General features: G+C 44.0%; 1 protein-coding gene across 11 annotated transcripts in view; it reads right to left on the bottom strand.

Annotated features, from left to right (window-relative positions):
* The window catches only part of ppargc1a (peroxisome proliferator-activated receptor gamma, coactivator 1 alpha), a 175,325-nt gene that overhangs the window by 25,018 nt on the left and 129,607 nt on the right, over positions 1-20,700 (bottom strand). For 7 of the 11 annotated variants that reach the window (XM_077544558.1, XM_077544551.1, XM_077544561.1 and 4 more), the window contains exon 3: positions 5,340-5,519. In XM_077544558.1, coding sequence (XP_077400684.1) covers positions 5,340-5,519 — 180 coding nt within the window. Of the gene's footprint in view, positions 1-5,339; positions 5,520-7,150; positions 7,435-20,700 lie in introns of those variants that run through there. The other 4 variants (XM_077544553.1, XM_077544552.1, XM_077544560.1 and 1 more) reach the window with 2 other exon arrangements.

Here is a 20,700-nt window from a genome sequence, read left to right on the forward strand (position 1 = left end):
TGCTCTTGTTCCCAAACGCTCCCGGAAGGGACTATTGTTTGGGATCCGACCGCCTTCCTTCATCTACCGCTTCGTCTTTCCAGAAGAAACAAATCCTCCGCCTCAGGAGCCAAAGGAGGCGGGGAGAGTTTTGTCGCGGCGGAAAAGGCGCCCGAGCGTGCGTCTTCGCCACTGATGACCCGAGCCTGAATGCGATAGCAGGCGAGATGAGGAAGGGGTGGTGCGTTGTGGTGACTGTGGTAATTCATACACCCCTTTGCTGAAGCGCCGAACCGGTGTGGGCGGTGTATTCTCAAATGTCAGCATAAATTTGCAAAATCAAAGCGCTCAGCAGGGTGCAGGAACAGGAACAATAAGAACCTGCCCTGAGTGTGTGTGTGTGTGTGCGTGTTTCCACTAACAAGTGTGTGAGCTAATCTACTGCTGATTTTTTAACCTCATCTATCCAATCCATGTTCACTTTAACCCTCCTGTTAGGTTTGTTTCTCAGGAACTGCAATAATGCTGCTGGGTCATTTTGACCTGAGCAAGTTCGAGCATCCAAAAATGGCAGAAGGTGAAAGTACAGACGCTCCCCTACTTACGAACATTCGAGTTACGAACAACGGTACATACGAACATATCTGCGCGTGTCGGAAAATGTCCGGAAAGAGATGCTGTAAGTTAGATTTTGTATTGCGCGCCTTTTTCCGAGTGTAGTGCTTCTTTCCGCCGCTAATACCGACGCTTGGCGCTGTGAGAGCTCACCCAGCATCCACCTTCCTCTTCCTCTAATTTTTATCATTAAATATCTCGTGCATCCATTATTCAATATGGTTGGTGAAAAGCGAAAGGCTTCTAGTGAGAGTGGTAGTGCAAAGAAGAGGTAAGCCATTTCATTTGATACTTATATAGGCTTTAAACATAAATTATAATACAAAATATAGCACTGAAGCAACTTACGAACGAATTCACCTTACGAACGATCGCTCGGAACGTAACTCGTTCGTAAATTGGGGAGCGTCTGTAATCCGAATAAACCCTAACACTTATTGGGTAATCTAATTCTAGCAAAATAAGTTTCATACTATAAACAGGGATGTGATTTGACCAAAGTGAAATTATCTGAAAATTTAGCCGGGGGTCTGGGGCCGCTGGCTGTATATTGAACTATCCCATATAAAATGGCAGTTTTAGTCAACTCAAAATCAGTCACATTCAAAAACATTGGACTGCCTTTGCTTTTAAAAACTATCACTGAGAATATCATCATATCTAACTAATGTGATTACTAAGTTAACAAATAAATAATGTTGAAGAGTTCAAATTTCATGAACAAATAATTGTATCATGACCAAATGAAAAGTAACTCATATTAGAGCATACCACAAATGTCTTTATTATAGCAGAAGATGTTATCTGTCGGAGTCATGTGCATACACAATGAACTACTAAAAAAAAAAAAAAAAAAAAAAAACGGAATTTTTTTTTTGGGGGGAGATAAAAAAAAAGCGGAATTACGCGAATTAGCGGAAAAATCACATCCCTGTATAAAATGATTCTTACCCTTAACTTTAAATTAGGTCAGTTAGACCCTGGCATATTTAAATATCCAAATTAAATGAAATGGAAAAACTCCCAATAAATATTGTGAACTGAACTTTTTTGGTTTATATTTCTTTCGATTTGAAATGGGTCAAATTGACCCGCGCCACAACAGGAGGTTGACAGAGAGAAATTGGCCCAAAGCAGCTACGCGAAGGCTGTCAGAGGGCATGTGTGACAGAGCTCGGCGACGCATGATCGCATGCTTGCAGAATGTCCACGCACACTATCTTGGTAAGACTCTAAAGCCTTGGCATTTCATTTTACTAGCTGCAAAGCCCACAACCTTTTACTTCCAATCCTTGGGCTTTGATTCAGGCTGGCACCGGCCCAAACCTTCGCCTTTCTCTACCCATCTGTCCTCATGTCTGTCTGGCCCGGCATGGACAAATGCGCTGGGACGACATGACAGGATGATACGGATGGGCGGATGCACCCAAAAAAAATCCTGTGTGACTGACTCACTAGAAAACGGAACAACTGCAATATTTTTTTTTTTTTCAGGACCAGAAGGACAGATCATTAGAATTGCTTGTATTCTTTTGTTCCTGTGCAGTTGTTTCTGAGCAGAGTTCATACGGTTCAATCGTCACCCCGTAAGGCCAATGAAAATCAGAAAGACTTCTATGGAAATTGTTATGCTGTGGGTCAACATGACCCATTCCAAAGTAAAATGAATACAAAGCAACCATCTGCTGCATGTATAGTATAATGCAAGTCAGCAAGTATAATCAATATATTGCATACCACAAATGGTTAGCAATAATGTTAATAATGAGAACAATGTTTATTGGGATTTTCTTTCACCCATTTCCGACATTTGCATTCTCAAACTGACCCAGGAACATTATTGCTGTTGTTTGGAAACCAATGTAACAGGACTGATAATCATATTCATTTATAATTGGGGTGTGTATCTCTCCACACGAGGCGATTTGTTATGTGGAGTGCGAAACGATTCAAGGACAGTTCAATTTGAAAGTGTAACGATTTTTTTTTTAATATGGGTACGGACCATTTGAGAGGGTATGATGTAATTATTTTCTTGTTGTCATTTAACATACATTTGAATGAACTTGTCAGTACTGTAAATGTGCCATTTCCTTTGAAGAAATATCGTTCCAATAAAAGACGCTTTGGTAACTATCTCGATATATTTCAAATTGAAACAATTCGATTTTAAATTAAACACAACTTTCCGATTTCAATGTATTAATTTTTTTGTTACACCCCTTCTACTCTGTATTGAATATAAATCTTTATCATGCTGAGTTTCCACCTGCTTTGGTATGTTTTATGATCTTCCAAACCAAAGTCATAGAGCATAATTTGGTGCACTTGACACGACAAACAATAATCCCTGATCGATGCATTGATTGATTGAAGGGTGTCAGAACACTTTCCATTTACTGTATTTGCTTTCCCCCTACCCCTCCGTTGACCGCCAGCCATGTAATCCTAGCAGGGCTCTGGCCAGTTCAAAAGACATTGGGTCAACACTTCCATGCTGTTATCTTTGGCAGTACATCAGGAAATTATTGGAGCTAGCGCCCCCTTAACAACTGCGGCCCGAAATAGAACGCGACGTACAGTCGGTCCGTTTATAAGAGGTGTCGATCACCAGCAAAGAAAGTTTTGCATGTGTGTGTGTGTGGTGCGGGTATTGGGGCTCCGGGGTGTGCCCTATCATTCAGCACATTTCGCATCAGGAACAGTCAGTAATGGAGCAAAAGGCCAGCCAGGGGATACCTCGTGATCCCACGCTGCTGCCCCGCATACAGTGTACATAGTCAACCAGTTCCACGGCCACACAAGAGATCTTTTCGGTCTCAAACAAGTTACCAGCTCACCACAGGTGCGACTTAACCGGCAGATCAACGAGCCCAGAGCGGGGTTTTACTTTCTGGACCATGTTTGTTTACTGTGAGGACTGGAACGTCTTCAAACGTGACGGCCATGTTGCTGAGTCCAACCTCGTCACAACCCGAAAGTGGCTCCAAGATGACAATCAGGATTTCATTATGCTGATGCTCGAGCAGACTAATTAGGAAACACATCAGCAGGCCCCCCTCGCCACCAACACCCCAAACACTCCGCTCCTCCCCCCGGAGTTCTAATCCTTGCCAAGAGGCAAACTTTCCCCTGTCAGATTAAAAGGGATTAGCCGGGTCCTGCTACATGAAGAACTGGCCACTTCATATGGTGACTTGAAACTTTCCAAAGATGGAGGGTGGGGGATGAGGGGGTGTTGTAAACTGTACCCTCTCGTCTCTCGCCCTACCCCTGCTTCTTCACGGCTAGAATTTGCAGAGTTTTCACTCAGTGTGACACAATCGCTGCTGGCGTGCGCGGCAAAGGGCTCAAAAACATCGGCGCGGGTGTACAATATTCATGCGGAACACGTGCGCCCCCGTTGGCAGGGACACGTGCGCAGGCCACATGGCTGACCACAACAAAATGGGGTACAGTAAAATCCCATTTCAGTCTCATAATAGCTCATTACTTTCATTTACCTGGCAGGACTCATTTTTGGCTTAAGTAAAATAACCCATAAGGACTAAATGGTGCATGACTTTAAGAGACCAAGAAAGATTTGACTATAACTTGACAGTTTTGGATAAACACTGAAAAAGTAAAGCGCATATAAACTTAAATAATATTTACTTTCTCATGGATCATTGACAATTCTGTCCGGCAGATCTTAGAAAAGACCACTTTACCAAACATCAGATTTCAAAATGGAAGGCACTAACGTCACACCATTGTTGTTTGTTTTGGTCAGCATTTTGTTGTTTTTGGTTGAGTGCAGTTTATGTCTACACAAAGCAAATCACACGCAAAGCTCCCCCTACTGGTCAGGAGGTGAACTGTTTCAGACACTTTGCTGAATGGATTTTGAATTTGGGAAGATGAAAATTACCATTCCAAAATATAATGGCTAAAATTGTATTATTATTATAAGAATTCAACATGGTCAATTTTACCTGCAACATGAAGTAGAGCTAAAAGCTATTAGTCGGTAGTCGGACTTCCATTGTTCTTAAACTGACACTTGTTGGTATTTTTAACCATATCGCTCGGCTTGACGGCAGACAGTCGTGCCAGCTCCCACTTAGACTCCATTTGTGCGCGTGTGCGTATGCAGAGGTGAGGCGCACACAAAGTCAGTGAAACAGTTCTTGGCGCTGGCCAGCGAGGTTAAACACGGAAAGAATTTCGCCTGTTATCAAGCGTTGCCCGCAGGACCACCGAGCGCATGGACGGCAGCTGAAAACGTGAGCGCGCGCGTGACACGACTCGACGCCATTTTCGCCCCCTCCAGGCGAGGCCGCCGCGTCCAATTCTGGCCTCCGCCTATCTATCTACAGCAGCGATAAGGGCTCCTAATGAAGACTGCGAGACTGACGGCTTTATGGCCCAGACTGGATCATCGACCTTGTTGGCAGCCTCACTGGGTGACAACAGAAAAAAAGGAACAGTGGAAGGGTGATAGGGGGAAGATTAAAGTTTTACAAGGCTTTTGAGAAGCCTTTCTTTACGACGTGTCCAGAGTTTGCTTTCAGATGTGAGCCGCATTAGTAAGTGGAAGCTGAAATAAACACTTTTGATAAGGAGGCCCACCACTGTCAGGCCCCAAATAAGGGGACAAAGATCCCGCTGGGCTTATCAAGCTTCACGTTATCTCCCCTGCGGGCCTGCTCTGTTTTTTTAGCACCAACACATCGTTCTCGCAAAAAGATGCTGCCGTGACCTACCTCGAAAAGATTGGACGCCTCGTTGCCATATTGCGCAGAAATGATCTCCGATTGGTCGCTGTACCACTTGAGGCCGCCCAGGAAGCCGTCGGCGTCCAGGTCACTGACGTCCAGCTCGGAGAGGTCGAGTTCGGGGAGGTCGGGGCAGAGGGGCTGGTCTTCGCCAACCAAGGCAGCACACTGTGAGGGGCGGACACACATCAAAAAGGACGATCAGTGCGACATAAAACAGAGCTGACGGCCACGTCGTTCGATGCCCCAACCTGCAAAGTGCGGCTGCCTTGCATGCAATCGGCGCGCACGCCTGCTGACATTTTATGTAACCTCCACGACTTGTCGTGAACTTTACAAAGCAGCTGCCTGCACCCCCACAACCCAACTGTAACAGGACAGGAGGGGGGGTGGAGGGGGTCGAACGAGGCTCTGGATGTTGTGAAAACAAACAGAGAGTGGGAGAGAGAGAGCGCAAGATAGGAAGGGGTTGGGCTAATTTGCATGTCTCAGCTGATTTTTTTTTTTTTTTTTTTTTTTGCAGGGTCATTGCGAATGGAACTGGAAGGGGGCTGCACCTCCGCCAGCCAAGGATGGACAGCGTGCAAAGCCAATTGCTGCCTCTTTGCATCAACAGAGAGCGAAATACGGTGCAAACTTCCACACAGCAAAGCTTCCCCATCTAGCTACCTGGACGCACATCAGACATGGACATCCTTGAGGCGGGTGCTTCGCGCTGCCTGAGCAGGAGGGACGGGACGTGAGGTTGGGCTCAGGTCAAAAAAGCCGGGGGACGTGTCGCTTGTGCCGAGGAGGCAAAGCGAGGGCTGCCCAGACACCGGTGTCACAGTTCATCTGTCCCCTCACACGAATACACAATGACTTCAAGACTTGTGATGAGACAGCTGGGTTGTGTTGGCACACGCGACTGGGTGGGGGTGTGGAGGGGGGCGCTTGTGCCTGTGTGATGATCCAGTCTGACAAGGCACGGCAACCAAAAACTGCAAACGTTCTGCAAACCAGAGGTTCCCAATTATCTTACGGACTTCCCAGTCTGGTGCAAAGTGATGGACTAGCGCTACACAGACGAGACAATCGGTGATTTACGCACATAAACCAAGCTGAGGGCATCGAGACGAAGATCATGCAGCCTTATTCCTTCCGCTGCAAATATTTATAGCGTGTGCGCACATTTTGGGACACAATCGTGAAGCACTGCGGAGAAATCTCCACAAGCGGGGAAATAATCCGCACCTCCGCAGAGCATCACTGCGCAGCGCGGCGGAGATTAAAGTGCTGGCAGGTGCAAAGAAAACAAACAAAAGTCGAATGATGTGCTCATGTGGCTGATTAAAGATCGAATGTCAAACAGTGGTCCCCCTTTTTTTGGCGTGAGCAACCTTTGCTCCCTTGCAAAATAACGCGCACGGACGCTGGTCACCAAGGCACTCCGTGCGTAAAACGAAACACACGCGCGTGCGCGCGCACACACACACACACGCGTACACAAACAATTGTGACCGCGAGAATACCTCTCTGGTACCCGAACGCACCACGGGAGCGTTACATCCGAAGAGTGAAAATGTCCCTTTTTTTGCGAAAGCTACACCAGGAATCAAGGTGGAAAAAGGGGGAAACATTCCGCTTGTTTAACAGTTGCCAAATAGTCCTGCGTTGTGCATCCTCAACTGGGTCCACATTACGCGTTACGCATCGGGAAGAGAAGACTCCGCACCAGCTAAAAGCTCCGTCGCTCCAGCGGTCCACAAGGAAAGAATGATTCGGATTTTTTGTTTTGTTTTGTTTTGCATGGTGCTCACCTCTAATTCTCTCCACACCGAGTCCTGGTTGCACCTGTCCCACGCCATCCAGCCACTGAATGACGGCTCCGTAAAAAAAATAAACAACCCCCCCAAAATACTTGTTAAAAAACCGTCGGTAAAGGAGCTGAAAGGAAAAAAAAGGGGGGGAAGAAATCAAGTAAAAAAGAAATCCACGCACGCTTCCCACTCGCTCGCACACAGGCAACTGCTGCCCCTCGCCGAGAATGAACCGAGGGCACCTGTCTTACAACTGCTTTCCATCACATGACAAAGCTATTAAAAGTAGGCAGGGAGTGACTCCGCGTCCACGCTACTCGCCAGTGACGCGCGTGGCGGGGGCGTGGTCTTCCTGCAGTTTTTTTTTTTTTCTTTTTGCTCCACCGTCTGCATGTTCACTTGGAACATTTGCGAGCATTCCTATTGGCTTTCTGAACAAATAAAAGCAAACGTGCAACAGCAAGTCAATTAATTGTAACTGCACAGAGAAAAATGAATGTAGCCTACTGTACCAAATGAACATTTAGTAACAAATCAATAAAAGATAAATAAAAGATTTCCCACACCTACAGGACGTTTCACAAAATATTAGCTTTGTAGTTTTTGCATAATACAGCTCTCAAACATAAACTGTAAGCATTTGCTGTAAAAAACAAAACAAAACACACTGAGATATTGCATTTTTGTAATATAACCTACACGTTCACAAGTTATTGTATTTTACCAGTTTTACCGTAAACAGCATTGCATCATGGGAAGAAGGAGAGAAACGGATTTCTTCCCCAGCCCGCAAAGAAAAACTTTTCCTGCCAGCCAGCAAGTTCTACCAAACGACAATTTCAAATCAATGTATTAGTACAACCTTCCAGTTGGGTGTAATGGAACTGATCGAAGGCTACGTCCACATTGCAGGTCGATACTGTTGTGGAAACTTGCTAGCTAACAACAAGCAAAGCATTCTGTATTATGTCCAAAATGTCAGGGATAAAGGCAGAAATTGGTTATGTTTTTTTTTTCTTTTTAGCCCTCACACTCATCTCGATAAACTGTCAGGAAAATAGTTTTTGATGAATCCATTAGCAAAGCCAATAACATGAAAAATGTCACAGAACGCTCACTAACATACAAATTTAAAAATTAACTAGTAAGTAACTGCTTCTTCATTTTTAATTTCTTCAGTTTCATCAAACCTTTTTTTGTTCAATATTTATATGTTTAATGAAAAATATGTTTGTGAGCTAACAAACCAAGGGGAAAAAATAAACCACATCCAAAATAAAATGTGTTTTTCATTCACAAGTTTTTCGATTTTTTTGTGTTGTGAAAATTTTGGGGTAAAAAGATGTTCTTTTACCTGGCTGACAGCTTCTTCTGACCCTTCAGCTTTCGTCAGAGCTGTCAAAGGCTCAATTGTCAGCCAAAACGATTAGAGAACTTTTCTTTACTCAAAATCTGAAGTTCCAAGTTGTGTCACAAAAGATGATATAGGAACGCAAAAGATTTACACGCGTCACTCATTGACAATGTCACGCAAATTGCCTTAATAGCTTTTGTGGAATCCCGCTAGCTATAACAAATAAACAAAAATAAATCTGTATAATCATGTTTACATAAAAACCCACGAGCATAAACAGAGAGCAGTCGTTTTATCGTAATCCTGCTAGCTAAGAAAGCCAGACTTTTGAAATGGCAGTTCTCGCACTGCTCCGCGACTCAACGGTTGAAACTTATGTCTGAAGCTTTCTTTAAGGAACTGGTGAGGTTTGGATTTCCTGACAGATCAGGTTGCTTGCAGACAAGACTTGAAATGGGTGTGCTTTGTAATTCAGCATTTATTCGACCATTCGGAGGCAGTAAAAGGACAGCTGGCAGTATCAAGTGTGTATACAGTGTCAACACGATGTGTATAGGCAACATGAGCTGGCTTAAATCAAAACAAGAGCCTTGTGGATATGTTCAACAAAGAGGCTTTTTACACAAAAACATGCTTTTCTTATTCTAATCCAACCAGTTAGTTAGTTAGTTAGTTATGTTTCAAGCTCACCCCTATTTCCACTTTGATAAGCCTATTAAGAAGCATTATGTGGTCATCTGATCTTCAAATAACAGCAATTGGGTTTTAGCTTGAAAAGTGTTGCTGCTGTTGCTATGGTGATCGAGAATCACCTACTTAAGTGGGCTAAAGCACAGCCAGGACACCTCTTGTGTTAGCATTAGCATTGCTGCTAGTGTTCTTGACCAGATTGGGACATCTCTGGTGTATTCCACAGGTTTATTAAATCGTTACCCCAAAAGTACCACCTCAAAAATACTTCAAGCTTCAATGCACATAATATTTAAATACATACAAACAAAACAAAAAGTTCTTAACGATGAAATGCATTGTAGTTTTGTGCTTAAACACTTCAGACCTCTGTTGGGAATTTGCGAGCAACGTGAACCATTGAATTTGTGTGTATATGTAGCACTAAATCTCTATACCTGCTTCCCGCTTGCACACTGGGCAGAGATGGCACCTAAGAACCACGCCACCGCCCGATCGGAGCAGGTGGCGTGTGCAGTGACCTCACTGAGCCCAGATGGACCGCTACCACACGGGTCGCCATAGGAGAGAGAGCAGCGGGGACTCAACTGTCCTCCTTTGATAATGAAAACGAACAGTTCAAAATCACATCCTGGGCCCCAGAACGGCGCCATATGTACACCTAAAAAGGAAACCCGATGCTACATCCTGTTTCTTTCTGTGAGTCGCTCCCAAACGGCTCATCGGATCCAATTCTGCATGACAAAACTAAATAATGTAATGTAATAATTCCAATGTGACGATTGACACTTTCCCTTGATTAGGTTCATGTGAGGAAAAGGATGGATAAATGCAAAATGCATCTCCAAATGTTTCTTAAACAATACACAAGTCTGTTCTATCTATCAGAAGCTCTAAACTCAACCCCATTTGTCACTCCCAGTTGTCGAAATACTTTTATCCCTACCATGCTGACTGACATCACTGTCAAATCAAACTTCCAAAAATGGCGGCGGCACTCTCGTTCACACCGCCTGTCCACTCTTCTGGACACTATGTATATATGGAATGGAGCCGGGTCCATAAGATGGAGTGTGAAAAGTTGTTCACACCCATCTGAAGGCACATGTGACGGACGCTCCCTCGAGGCGTTAAATGTTGCACGTGGCGCAGGAGCCATTAAAAGTGCAGATTTTCATTGGCTTCACTATGGCTGCCGCTTCATCGCTAAATGGCTCACAAGTCAGGGCATAATATATCTTTGCGACCCGTCTCGTACCGAATTGCGCTGCTGGCAGTTCACAGAGAGTGAAAGGTCTTAATGATTAAAAAATCTCTCCCAGGAGTCCACTAGACAAGTGGAAGTGGCCCCAGCCAAAATGGGGCTAATCCACAGATAATTATCTTTGTTTGAATATTCAATGTGGCCTGAGTGGCAAGCGTGTGTGTTTCTTAGCATGTCTCATCTCGGAGAGCTCCACAGATGTCAATTGCGTGATGGCCAATGGGTTCAAACTGCAATAAGGAGTCATTACAAATGCACAATGTTCTTGGTCCACCAACATTCTAAACAAGCATGTCCCCAAACTGCAGTAAAAGAGGAGGTGTCATTCAAGCATCACAGTGATTTCAAAACTGTTCTATATCAGTATTGTTTCAATATCCATCCATCCATCCATTTTCTTAACCGCTTTTCCTCACAAGGGTCGCTGGAGCCTATCCCAGCTGGCTTCGGGCAGTAGGCGGGGTACACCCTGAACTGGTTGCCAGCCAATCACAGGGCACACAGAGACGAACAACCATCCACACACTCACACCTATGGACAATTTGGAGTGTTCGATTAACCTGCCATGCATGTCTTTGGAATGTGGGAGGAAACCGGAGGAAAACCCACGCAAGCACGCAAACTCCACCCAGGAAGGCCGAAGCCCGGACTCGATCTCACGTCCTCTGCACTGGGAGGCGACCGTGCTAACCAGTCACCCACCGTGCCGCCCCTTGTTTCAAAATAAAGTGTCCAAAAAGACCTTATCCGTACCACGGTCATCTCAGGAGATCCAATACTACAGCCAAAGGAGAGTACCAATGGCGGCCATCTCAGATTATTATGGACAGCAATCATCTGAAGAGACTTTGGACTATCATCACAAGTACTGCACTTTGGTCGTCTCAGAAGAAGGGACCCTCTTGCAAACGAGATGTTGCGTCTCAAGAAAACATTTCAAACAAAGTACAGACTAGTTTCTGGAGAGATTTAGCTCCATGGTATTCAGAGGAGAGTACTGACTATGGTCGTCAACGAGACTACAGACTACAGTGTTTTCAGGACATTCCAGACTACGGTCATTTTGGAAGACTTCGGCCTATGTGATCAAAAGGAGACGACTGATTAAGGAATGTGCGCAAATCTTTTCAATGGATGAACTCCGCTGTGTCATTTAGTCCCTCTCAGGATGGCAGCAGTGGTGGCGGCTACTTTCCCCGTGGAGACCGCGGCCCACATTATCGAGGCAAATGGGCCAGTTAGCCGTGGAACTGAAAATAGCATCTGTCCCACACAGGGAGCCCTGGAGGGAGGGGGGCAACAGAGGACATGCCTTCCCTCCGTACTCCACGCTGCCACCCACCATGGATGAATAATATCAGTCACCTCCACTACTACGTTGTTGTGATGTTATTGAACTTGTTTTAAGTCATAAAGTCATGCAAGATGCATGCGGAGAGTGGTGCGAAGACTGCGCTAAACTGGCGCTCCGGGGCCGGGAATTGTGCGGCACTTTGCTTGGATATAGCACTCCGAAGGAATATTAAAATTTATGGAGTGAGTGGCTGTGCAGATAAACAAGACTTGTGCTTAGACAAATTCTGAGACACAACATGTCTGGTGCTGCTGAAAAAAAAAACTGTCAGCTCAATCTTTTACACTGAGTGGCTATAGCTTGAGCGAGTGATGACGATTCCAACAAAATATATGCCGGAATGTAAAAAATTCATTGAGACCTCATCGCTCGCTTCAGGCAAATGCATCTTTTTTTGCTAAAGAAAAAAAAATGTCTCCTGTGAATCACAAGGAGCCCCAAAGCACAACAGATGTTGCTTGATTTCCAGAATTAATGGTAAGAGGCGGGGCTGGATACCTTGACAGAGCAGCGCTCGCGATGCTCAGCACTTTGAAAGAGCGCCAGGGAGGAATTAGGTCAGCCGGAGTGCAGCGTGCGCCCTGTGGAACGCCGTGTTCAAAAAGCATCAGTGGGAGGCAAGCTGGAATGGCAGGTAGAAATGTTCCCAAAAAGTCACACCCATGAGTCCGGCCTCATTTTTATGACACACCTGTATATTCACCAGGCTGAACAATTCTTTATGGCGCAGTGAAACTGATTGTTTCCTCACCTTTTTTTTTCACCCTCAGATGCTGCATTTTTACACCTTCTAGAAAAGGAGCAGTGACTGTCAATAGATGTGAAGAGACAAAAGGCTAGCGGATGGATAGAGCGAAGAATGTGACAGGTGGGAACAAAAGCAAGAGCGAGTGAGCAGCAAAGACGGGGAGGTTCAATTAGAGGCAGATATGGACGGACAGGAAAAAGATGGAGGCGGCCAAAGATGTCATATCAGGAGATAAACCACCACACTGGTCACTATCTCAGGGGTAATCAAATGGTTGCTGCTACACATTATTCTGATCATGCTCCAAGATATTACAATGCTTTAGAAAGCATGGAACATGTTTCTTACAAGGATTCACAGATGGTTTTTACCTTTGCCAGTATTTGGACCAATATGAAAACATACACAATGGCAATTTCCTTTGGTAATTACCAACACATTCAACGTAAACTTGCATTGGTCGCTTTGTATTTTAGGAACTTACTTAAGGTAAAAGTCCAAAAAGACCCGATCCATACCTCAAAGTTTCTACTGACTGTGGTTGCTTTTAAATGAGATTTAGGACTATGGTTACTAAGAAGTCAACAAACTAATGTTATCTGAATTGACAACTCACAAGAGCCATCAAAAGAGATTTTGGACTGCGGTCATCAGATACTGCAAACTACTCCAGTCCAAAAAAGAATCCACCGTATAGCGGCAGAATCTTGTGACGTTGAATGACCTCACTGCCCCTTTGCGAGCATCGCGCTTTGGGAACGGAAATTCTGCTCGTTCCCTCGTTTGCAATACACGGCGAGTTGTAACCAGACGCGGCTCTAAAGACGCCATAGCATGATTACCTTGAATGCGTGTGTAAAATACAGATTTTCATGATCTGCGGCCGGCTTGGCAGCCTTCCATAAACGTGCAGGCTGATGTAAGCACATTGCAGATTGTGCTGAGAGAGAGCAAGCCATGTTTTTCTGAAAACAAAGGCTGATTTTCCCATACCATCGTCATGTCGCAAAGCTGTCATATGGAAAAAGAAGCGATTTCCATTAGTTCTACAATCTCTTTGCGGCAATATAATTCCCAGCTGCGGGTTTTGCGGCATCCTGTGTCCACCGGGAATGCCGTCACCGCCACAATAAGGTGATTAATCAGCACTGGCATTGGGCACTTTGGTCCAGATGACGCGTGTAATTAAGGAGTAATTAGCATGTCATCTACATGAGGAAATATGACACGCAAGATTCGGGAAACCAGAGCGCCACGTCCTCTGAGATAACTTCCTTTCGCTGACACGCTTACTTCCTTAACGTCTTTAGTCAAACTGCCTTACTTGTTTATTTACATGCTAATGCACTTAAACACTCATTTAAAAACTTGTTTGTGTATTTACATGCTAACCCACTTACGGGTACTTCCATTCAGCAACCTTTTCACTTCTATTTCATTTAGGCACACGCAGTCACCGCTTAATTGAGAGGCGATGCTTTTCTCTCTCTCGGGTTCATGCAACTCACTCTATACTGTGGCTGCACACAATGGGAGATGGCCAAGATGCCCTTTCATGTTGCGGGTCATTCCCGGCTGCAACAATATGTCTGAACGGGCCTTATCGCTCCTTGTAAAGCTTCGGGATAAGTCAGAGTCTCGTTTCATGGCTCTTGTGGGAGATGTCGGGATGAATATAACCAAAGGGAGCTTCTCTGCCCTTGCACCTTGTACAGTATTCCCCCTCGTTGTTGTTGTTGTCGGAAGGCGAGCTTTCGGATGATGTTCCGCCTCATTATTTCACATTTACCTCGGAGAATCCCCCGCGACATTCTGTATTCCCGCGCTGTCCTATTAATCCAAACGCTGTCAAGATTATTAAAAGGTGCGCCACTGCAAAAATCCTAAGGAAACATAGTTAAGGCCTTGTTGAGGCACCTCGTTGTTTTTTTCCATTACATCAATTTCACACCTTCACTACAGGTTTTCTGGAAAGGTGAGAAAATGGGAATGGGGTAGCTATGAGGAAGGAGGTACGTGGATTCGCTGTTGTGAAATTTGAGGGCTGTAGGGATGAGACTAAAACTGGTTGAAAATTGGTAGAATTGTGTTTTGGGGTTGATAGGAGAAAACGTTGATGTTAGGGTTAGGATTACATACGATACACTTCACATCCATGGCACAAGGGTGGAAAAGTACCTGAAATCTTCCACAGGAGGTCTCTATTATTACCCCTCTTTATCTTTGGTTAAATGTGTGTTCATTTAAGCTGACGTGACACATATCTAACCTGACAATTGCTTTATGGCGCCCTGGCCAAACACCTTTTTATAGAGGCTTGCGTCACCCGCGCCTTTCATGTCTTCGTAGAACGTTCATTCAACTACTGGTGGTAAAATACCCAGCGATGATTTACACGTGTATAAAATGCAGGAAGTTGATAAGGAAAAGAAAAAGACATGCAATCCCAGTGAGGAAACTTTTGGGAAGAGATTTGTCAACACGGCTCTGATACGTTGAATAATCTTCTATCCTGCATAATTAATGATGTGCATTTTTAATTACCCCAGTGTGAAGCTTTTGTTTATGGAGCCCCACTGATGGCCATATTAACAAAGTTAGCTTAATGATAGAGGTATTTTACCTAATAGCATTTTTATTACTCCCGCCAAGAACGGAGCAATTAATTAACAATAGGCAAATTAAGTTCCTCGCCTGTAATGGCGATTACCTACACAGGACATCATTACAAATAGTCAGAATAATTCATAATGCCGCCAAGTCGGATGGCACGATGGCAGCGGCGAGAGAAATTAATATTCCCGACAGACGAGACTGAGCCGTAATAAATTACGCATACAGGCTCTTGGTGGACATGTTGGACGTATTGCAGAGCGAAGCAAAATCATTTGGGGGATTTTTGGATTACGTACTGAGGGGAAACCAACAGGAAGCGAAAAAGAAAGAAGATACTGAGTTTAGTACGCTCAGTAGCGCCCTCTGCAGGGCTAGGAATTGTGCATTTTAGTAGTCGATGAGGTGCAACAAAAAAACATTTTGAACCGGAAAATTGTTTTTTGTTTTAAAAGATGCATTTGCAGATGTTGCATTGAATTAACCAAAATTGAATCGTCCCACCTTGAAATAAACCAAGGTATCAAATTGTCTTTTATTGGAGCGATGAGACAGTCCTCCAATAAATACAACCACATAGGTCGTTTTCAAAAGGTGCCAAATTACGACCAAATGTTACATATGTAAGTTTAGCGAGCTCTATCGGCCATGTTAAATGGCACAAAAATCCAAAAGTGAGGCTCGAACCCGGTCCGTCTGGTCGGAAGAAAAGTGTTTATATGACAGTTATTTGTCCAGTGATTGTTTTAGAGTTTTCTACATGTTTTCTTAGTGTTGACTACATGTTTTGTAACGCTCTACAACCTCACTGTGTCTTTTCCTAATCCCAACCATTATTGTCCCATGTAAAGACGTAACGTATATTGTACAACCTAACTGAAAGCCTCATCCTAAACCCGACCATTAGTCCATGACGGCGAACTGACATACATACATGTCACCACTAAAAATGAACACTTAAGATAATTAACTCTTTGACTGCCAGACGTTTTCAGAAAAGGGATGCCGTGGGTGCCAGCCGATTTTAAGCATTTTGACTGATCTTTCAAGGTCCATAGAAAATTATGTGTTTGGACTATGGAAACACACATACTGCCAAAACAAGATTGGACTCTCATCTTCCATTAGAAAAAAAAAGTTTGTTTCTACCTTATTCCGTTTTTGAGTAATCAACAATAGAAAATGGTTAGTTTCACCTGTTTTGAAAAAAACGTCTTTTAACGTCTTTGGCACTCCTCCATAGGATTTTACGAAACGTTATTTAACGTTTTTGGCAGTCAAAGAGTTAATGGACTGATAGCTCAGTAAGATTGGGGACGATCGGGGTTTGAGTCTCAGTTTTGTATTTTTTCACTATTTAACATGGCCAATAGAGGTCGCTAAACTACAATATGTAACACTTGGTCGTATTTCGGTGCATGGTGAAACGACCAATATGGTCGTTATTGTTGGATGACTTGTTGGGAGCAATACATCTTAGAAGGAAATGGCACATTTACAGTACTGACAAGGTCATTCAAATGTATGGAAGATGACAACAAAAAAGTAATTGCATCATACCCTCATGAACTGAGTCGTACATTTTTTTATTGAATCGGAATCCTATTGAGTCAAACCGACTCGAAACACTCCACTTTCAAATTGAACCATCCTTGAATCGTTTCACACTGCACGCATTGAAAACAGTATCGAATCTTGTTTTGTAGACACATCCCTACTAGTCGACCATTTTGGTTTAAACAAAACAGATTGGCTGGAGTCACCGCTGATGCAATTGTTGGCTGGTCAAATTTGTTTCCCCATACAAGATCCCTTGAACACTCTTAGATTAGACCCATTTATTTACAATGACTTTTATGTGACGATGTTTCATTACTGTATTCTAAAAGTTCTTCCAGACAAAACCCATACAAACAGCTTCATTAGTCAAAGCATTGTCTAGAAACTGTCTTGAAGAAAAATGAAGATCCAATAAATTCATGAATTTCGATTTTTTTGTGTGCAAATGAAGTAAAGTTGATACCTGCGACCACAAAAAATGGTGAGATTCCGTCATGAGGGAGAGAATTGGACTGCCAAAGACGTATATGAAAGCGCATAATCTTTTAAGCTTGCATTTGAAGCTAATCTTCCATTAAAGAATAGTACAGTCGCTATTGCTTTGTGGAGTGGAAACGCAAAGACAGCAGAACTGATAGGCACTGTTGGCTGTGACTTTCAGTGGAGATGGAAAAGGGCGAAAGGTGCCTTTTTTTTTTTTCCTCAGCGCAGACTTCGGACTTCAATTTCAAAGGAAAACAGTGGGTAAAATAATCTCCACATGCGCACACAAACAGAGCGTAAATACACATGCAACAAATGCAGAAGAGATTAAAGCCAATTGGATCCTGGCATAAATGTGGAAAGATTGTTATCTACTGTGTTCTCTTAAATGCAAATGCAAATCAGGGTTGCACTCTAAAACTTGTTTTACTTTGATAAGTGCGTGCGTGTGTGCGTGCGTGCTGACAACAGGTGCACTTTTGTGTGTGGAAAAATACGCAAACTACCCAAGCAGCGTGTTCTGTACGATGTTCGCGCCACTGGGCGTGTCCGTGAATGTGTTCTATTTACATCACTGGACCGCATCAGACAGATACGCTTTGTGGTAACTGAATATTCCGATCTCACAACAATGGGCTTGAAATGGTGATGCCCAGGAAATGTTTGAAAAAAACAGGCCCCAAAAAAGGTGTCATTGGTGTCACTTGTCGACACATTGATGGTGTTTTACGATTGGTGTCACAAAAGAAATGTCAAATTTAACAGACTATTAATCAAAACTTTCTCCACTCACCTTTGTGCAGTCCTGGAATGATTCTTCCAGGATCTACCACAGCTCTGCCGTGATGTCATCAACATCTTTAAGGCCCCCTTGATGACCCACTTGACTTTGGGAAAGAGTACAAATCATACAGAGGCATGTTCAGTGAGGAGAGAAGTGGCCTTAGCATGGCAAGGAACTGTCAGATGCTTTTGTCACGTTGCCATGATGAAACAGCCACTATGAGTCCTAACACAGGATCTCTTTGTAGACATGCTGGTTGATTATTAGGCCCACATTGAGGTTTGTAGTTTGGCTTTCAAATATAGCTTTTGTGACACCAGTCTTGGAAGTGTTAACTGTTAACAAATGTTTGCCTGAAAAGAAGCTGGGAGGTTCCACGATGAGTAACAAGGGCAAGACTTTCTATTAATAGTGGAACATATTTTACTGTTTTAACAGTTAACTTATTTCTACCCTTGCATGACAACTCCAATGTTACCATGTGATTAAAACCTTGCCTATATAGTCGGGTGCTCTGATGACGATGGTTTGACTTCCAATTTCCACGATTTCCAATGTGGAAAGAGAGTTTTGTAATCCAAAAAAATCCCCATAACTCTGACTGAAAATGAGCATTGTGACACAATCAACTGTGTGAGGTTAAATGGCAATAAGGCCCTATGCGCAGTTCCAGCAATAACAACATGTTCTGCATACCTTATTTCAGTTAAACAAGAAGACTTTCGACAACTGCATCTTTCATGACATCATTAGGACCGCAGTGATCTTCTTATAGTCGGGCAAGGGACAAGGGTCAAGGAGAAGTGCCACCGAAGCATGCTTTCAATTGCAACCCGAGTAGGTTACAACGTGGCCACATCACAAGCGCATACAGACCCCTTGTCGGACTTTGATGCCGGCGTGGACAGAATAGCTGGCGTCGGCGGCATCCCGTAGCAACGGAGCTGAAAATAATCATTGTGTGAGGTACACACTGGCTTGGAAAGAGGAGACGAGCATCTATGCGTTGCCACGGTGACCCCAGGTCACTGAACAACTTAGTCGTCCACATGTAGCTTGTAGCATGTAGCATTTTTAAATTAAAAAAACAAACAAAAGAAAATTGACTTCACAATAGCGCACAAATATTGAATGAAATGATCGAACCATCATCAATAACCTAGTGTTTATTTGGTGAATAAATTAGTTGTTAGCATGCAGTATGCAGCATTTCTATTGGTGTTTAACAAGCTAAACTGTTCCGCCAATTTAAACAGGTGCAGAAGACATTTTTTCCTACAATTAGACTTCAGTCTTTTGCTTGGAAATGAGGTCTGGGAGGATTTTGTCGAGGTATAGATGAAGAAGGCGGGTAAAAAGAGACCAAGCACTTATTTATCTCTGTTTTGGGCTCGATCTCTTTAGGGACTGCCAAGCCAAGACCAGCGTTTCACAATCATTTTCCACAACATGTTGGCCCAGACTCAGGTAAGGCAATTTGGGTCTGGGGCCATCTATACACTGTCTTGTCTAGGAATGGATTTGGCGATGTTGATCTTTTTTTTGTACCTTCGCTTTGTCTGCATTGTGACTAGAGGAAAAGACAGAGTGCAAGGAGAGAGCAAGAGAGACAGAGTGAGAGAGAGAGAGAGAGAGAAAGAGAGAGCACAAGGGGAGAAGAAAAAAAAACAAGTTTGACCGAAGCCCAGTCAATTATCTCCCAGGTGTTTGACTGAAGTGATTGTAAGCGATCGCGGCGGTTCCCACGAGCCCGCTGACTGAGACGAGCTAGAATTAGCCGGGAACAAAACCCAATTCAGCAGAAGTGAAGGAACAGCAGTTTTGAATAAAACCCGGAGGAGAATGCACAAGAAAAGGCTCTATGCGAAGATAAAGTTTTCCCTTCTCCATTCCCTTGTTACACACATCCTATCACATGGCGGAGTCTTTTAAACAAACCCCAGGGCCGGAATTGTGTCTGTGGTGTTTCCAATACCGTATTGTGAGCGGGGTTAATTACTGGCACGGCAGGAAAATGACATTCTCAAAATAACGTATTCCGACGGCGGCCCTTTTTCGCGGGGAAGTTAAGATAGCTGAGAAACCGGATTTCTTGTTCCATATCAAGTAGCCTCGTTTCAAGTCCACTACAAAAGCCGCCATTCGGGCCTGCAAATTACCTTTTCCCAGGCCCAAACACCATTTCCGCGAAGATTAAGTTATAGCCTGTTCTTGACTGAAACACCATTGTTATAACATGAACACGTTTCTATTGATAGCGATGAATTTGCTTGTTTCTTTCGTGAGAGAACTCTGTCATGCTGAAGGGCAGCATCTCTGTAGCGCCAGGATGTTGTGGGAATTGACATTTACAAATGGCGGCAGGGGGAGGGGGACGGGACTGAGTCAGCCAGCTCTGAAACCGGTCAAAATGGTGAACCGGGCAGAGCTTGGTGATGAGTCTTGGCAAGGATTGAATCTTATTTCCTCCCGCCTTCCACATGAGATAGCGGCGTCAAGCGCGGTTTGCGGCACTTTCGCTCCGCTGCTTGCCTCGCACGCCAGGTCACACGAAACATCGCTAATAGATATGAAGCCCAAGCAAAGTGGCTTTGCCTGCAGTCAGAGATCACATGTTGGGACAGTTAAGGCAGCTTTGGACTGGAGTGAGCTTGTAAACGCAAACCGTGATGTCCAGGCTGTGCCGTTCAGGTGTGATT

This window comes from Vanacampus margaritifer, chromosome 15 (assembly GCF_051991255.1).
Source record: "Vanacampus margaritifer isolate UIUO_Vmar chromosome 15, RoL_Vmar_1.0, whole genome shotgun sequence".
In the NCBI taxonomy this organism is placed as follows: Eukaryota; Metazoa; Chordata; class Actinopteri; order Syngnathiformes; family Syngnathidae; genus Vanacampus; species Vanacampus margaritifer.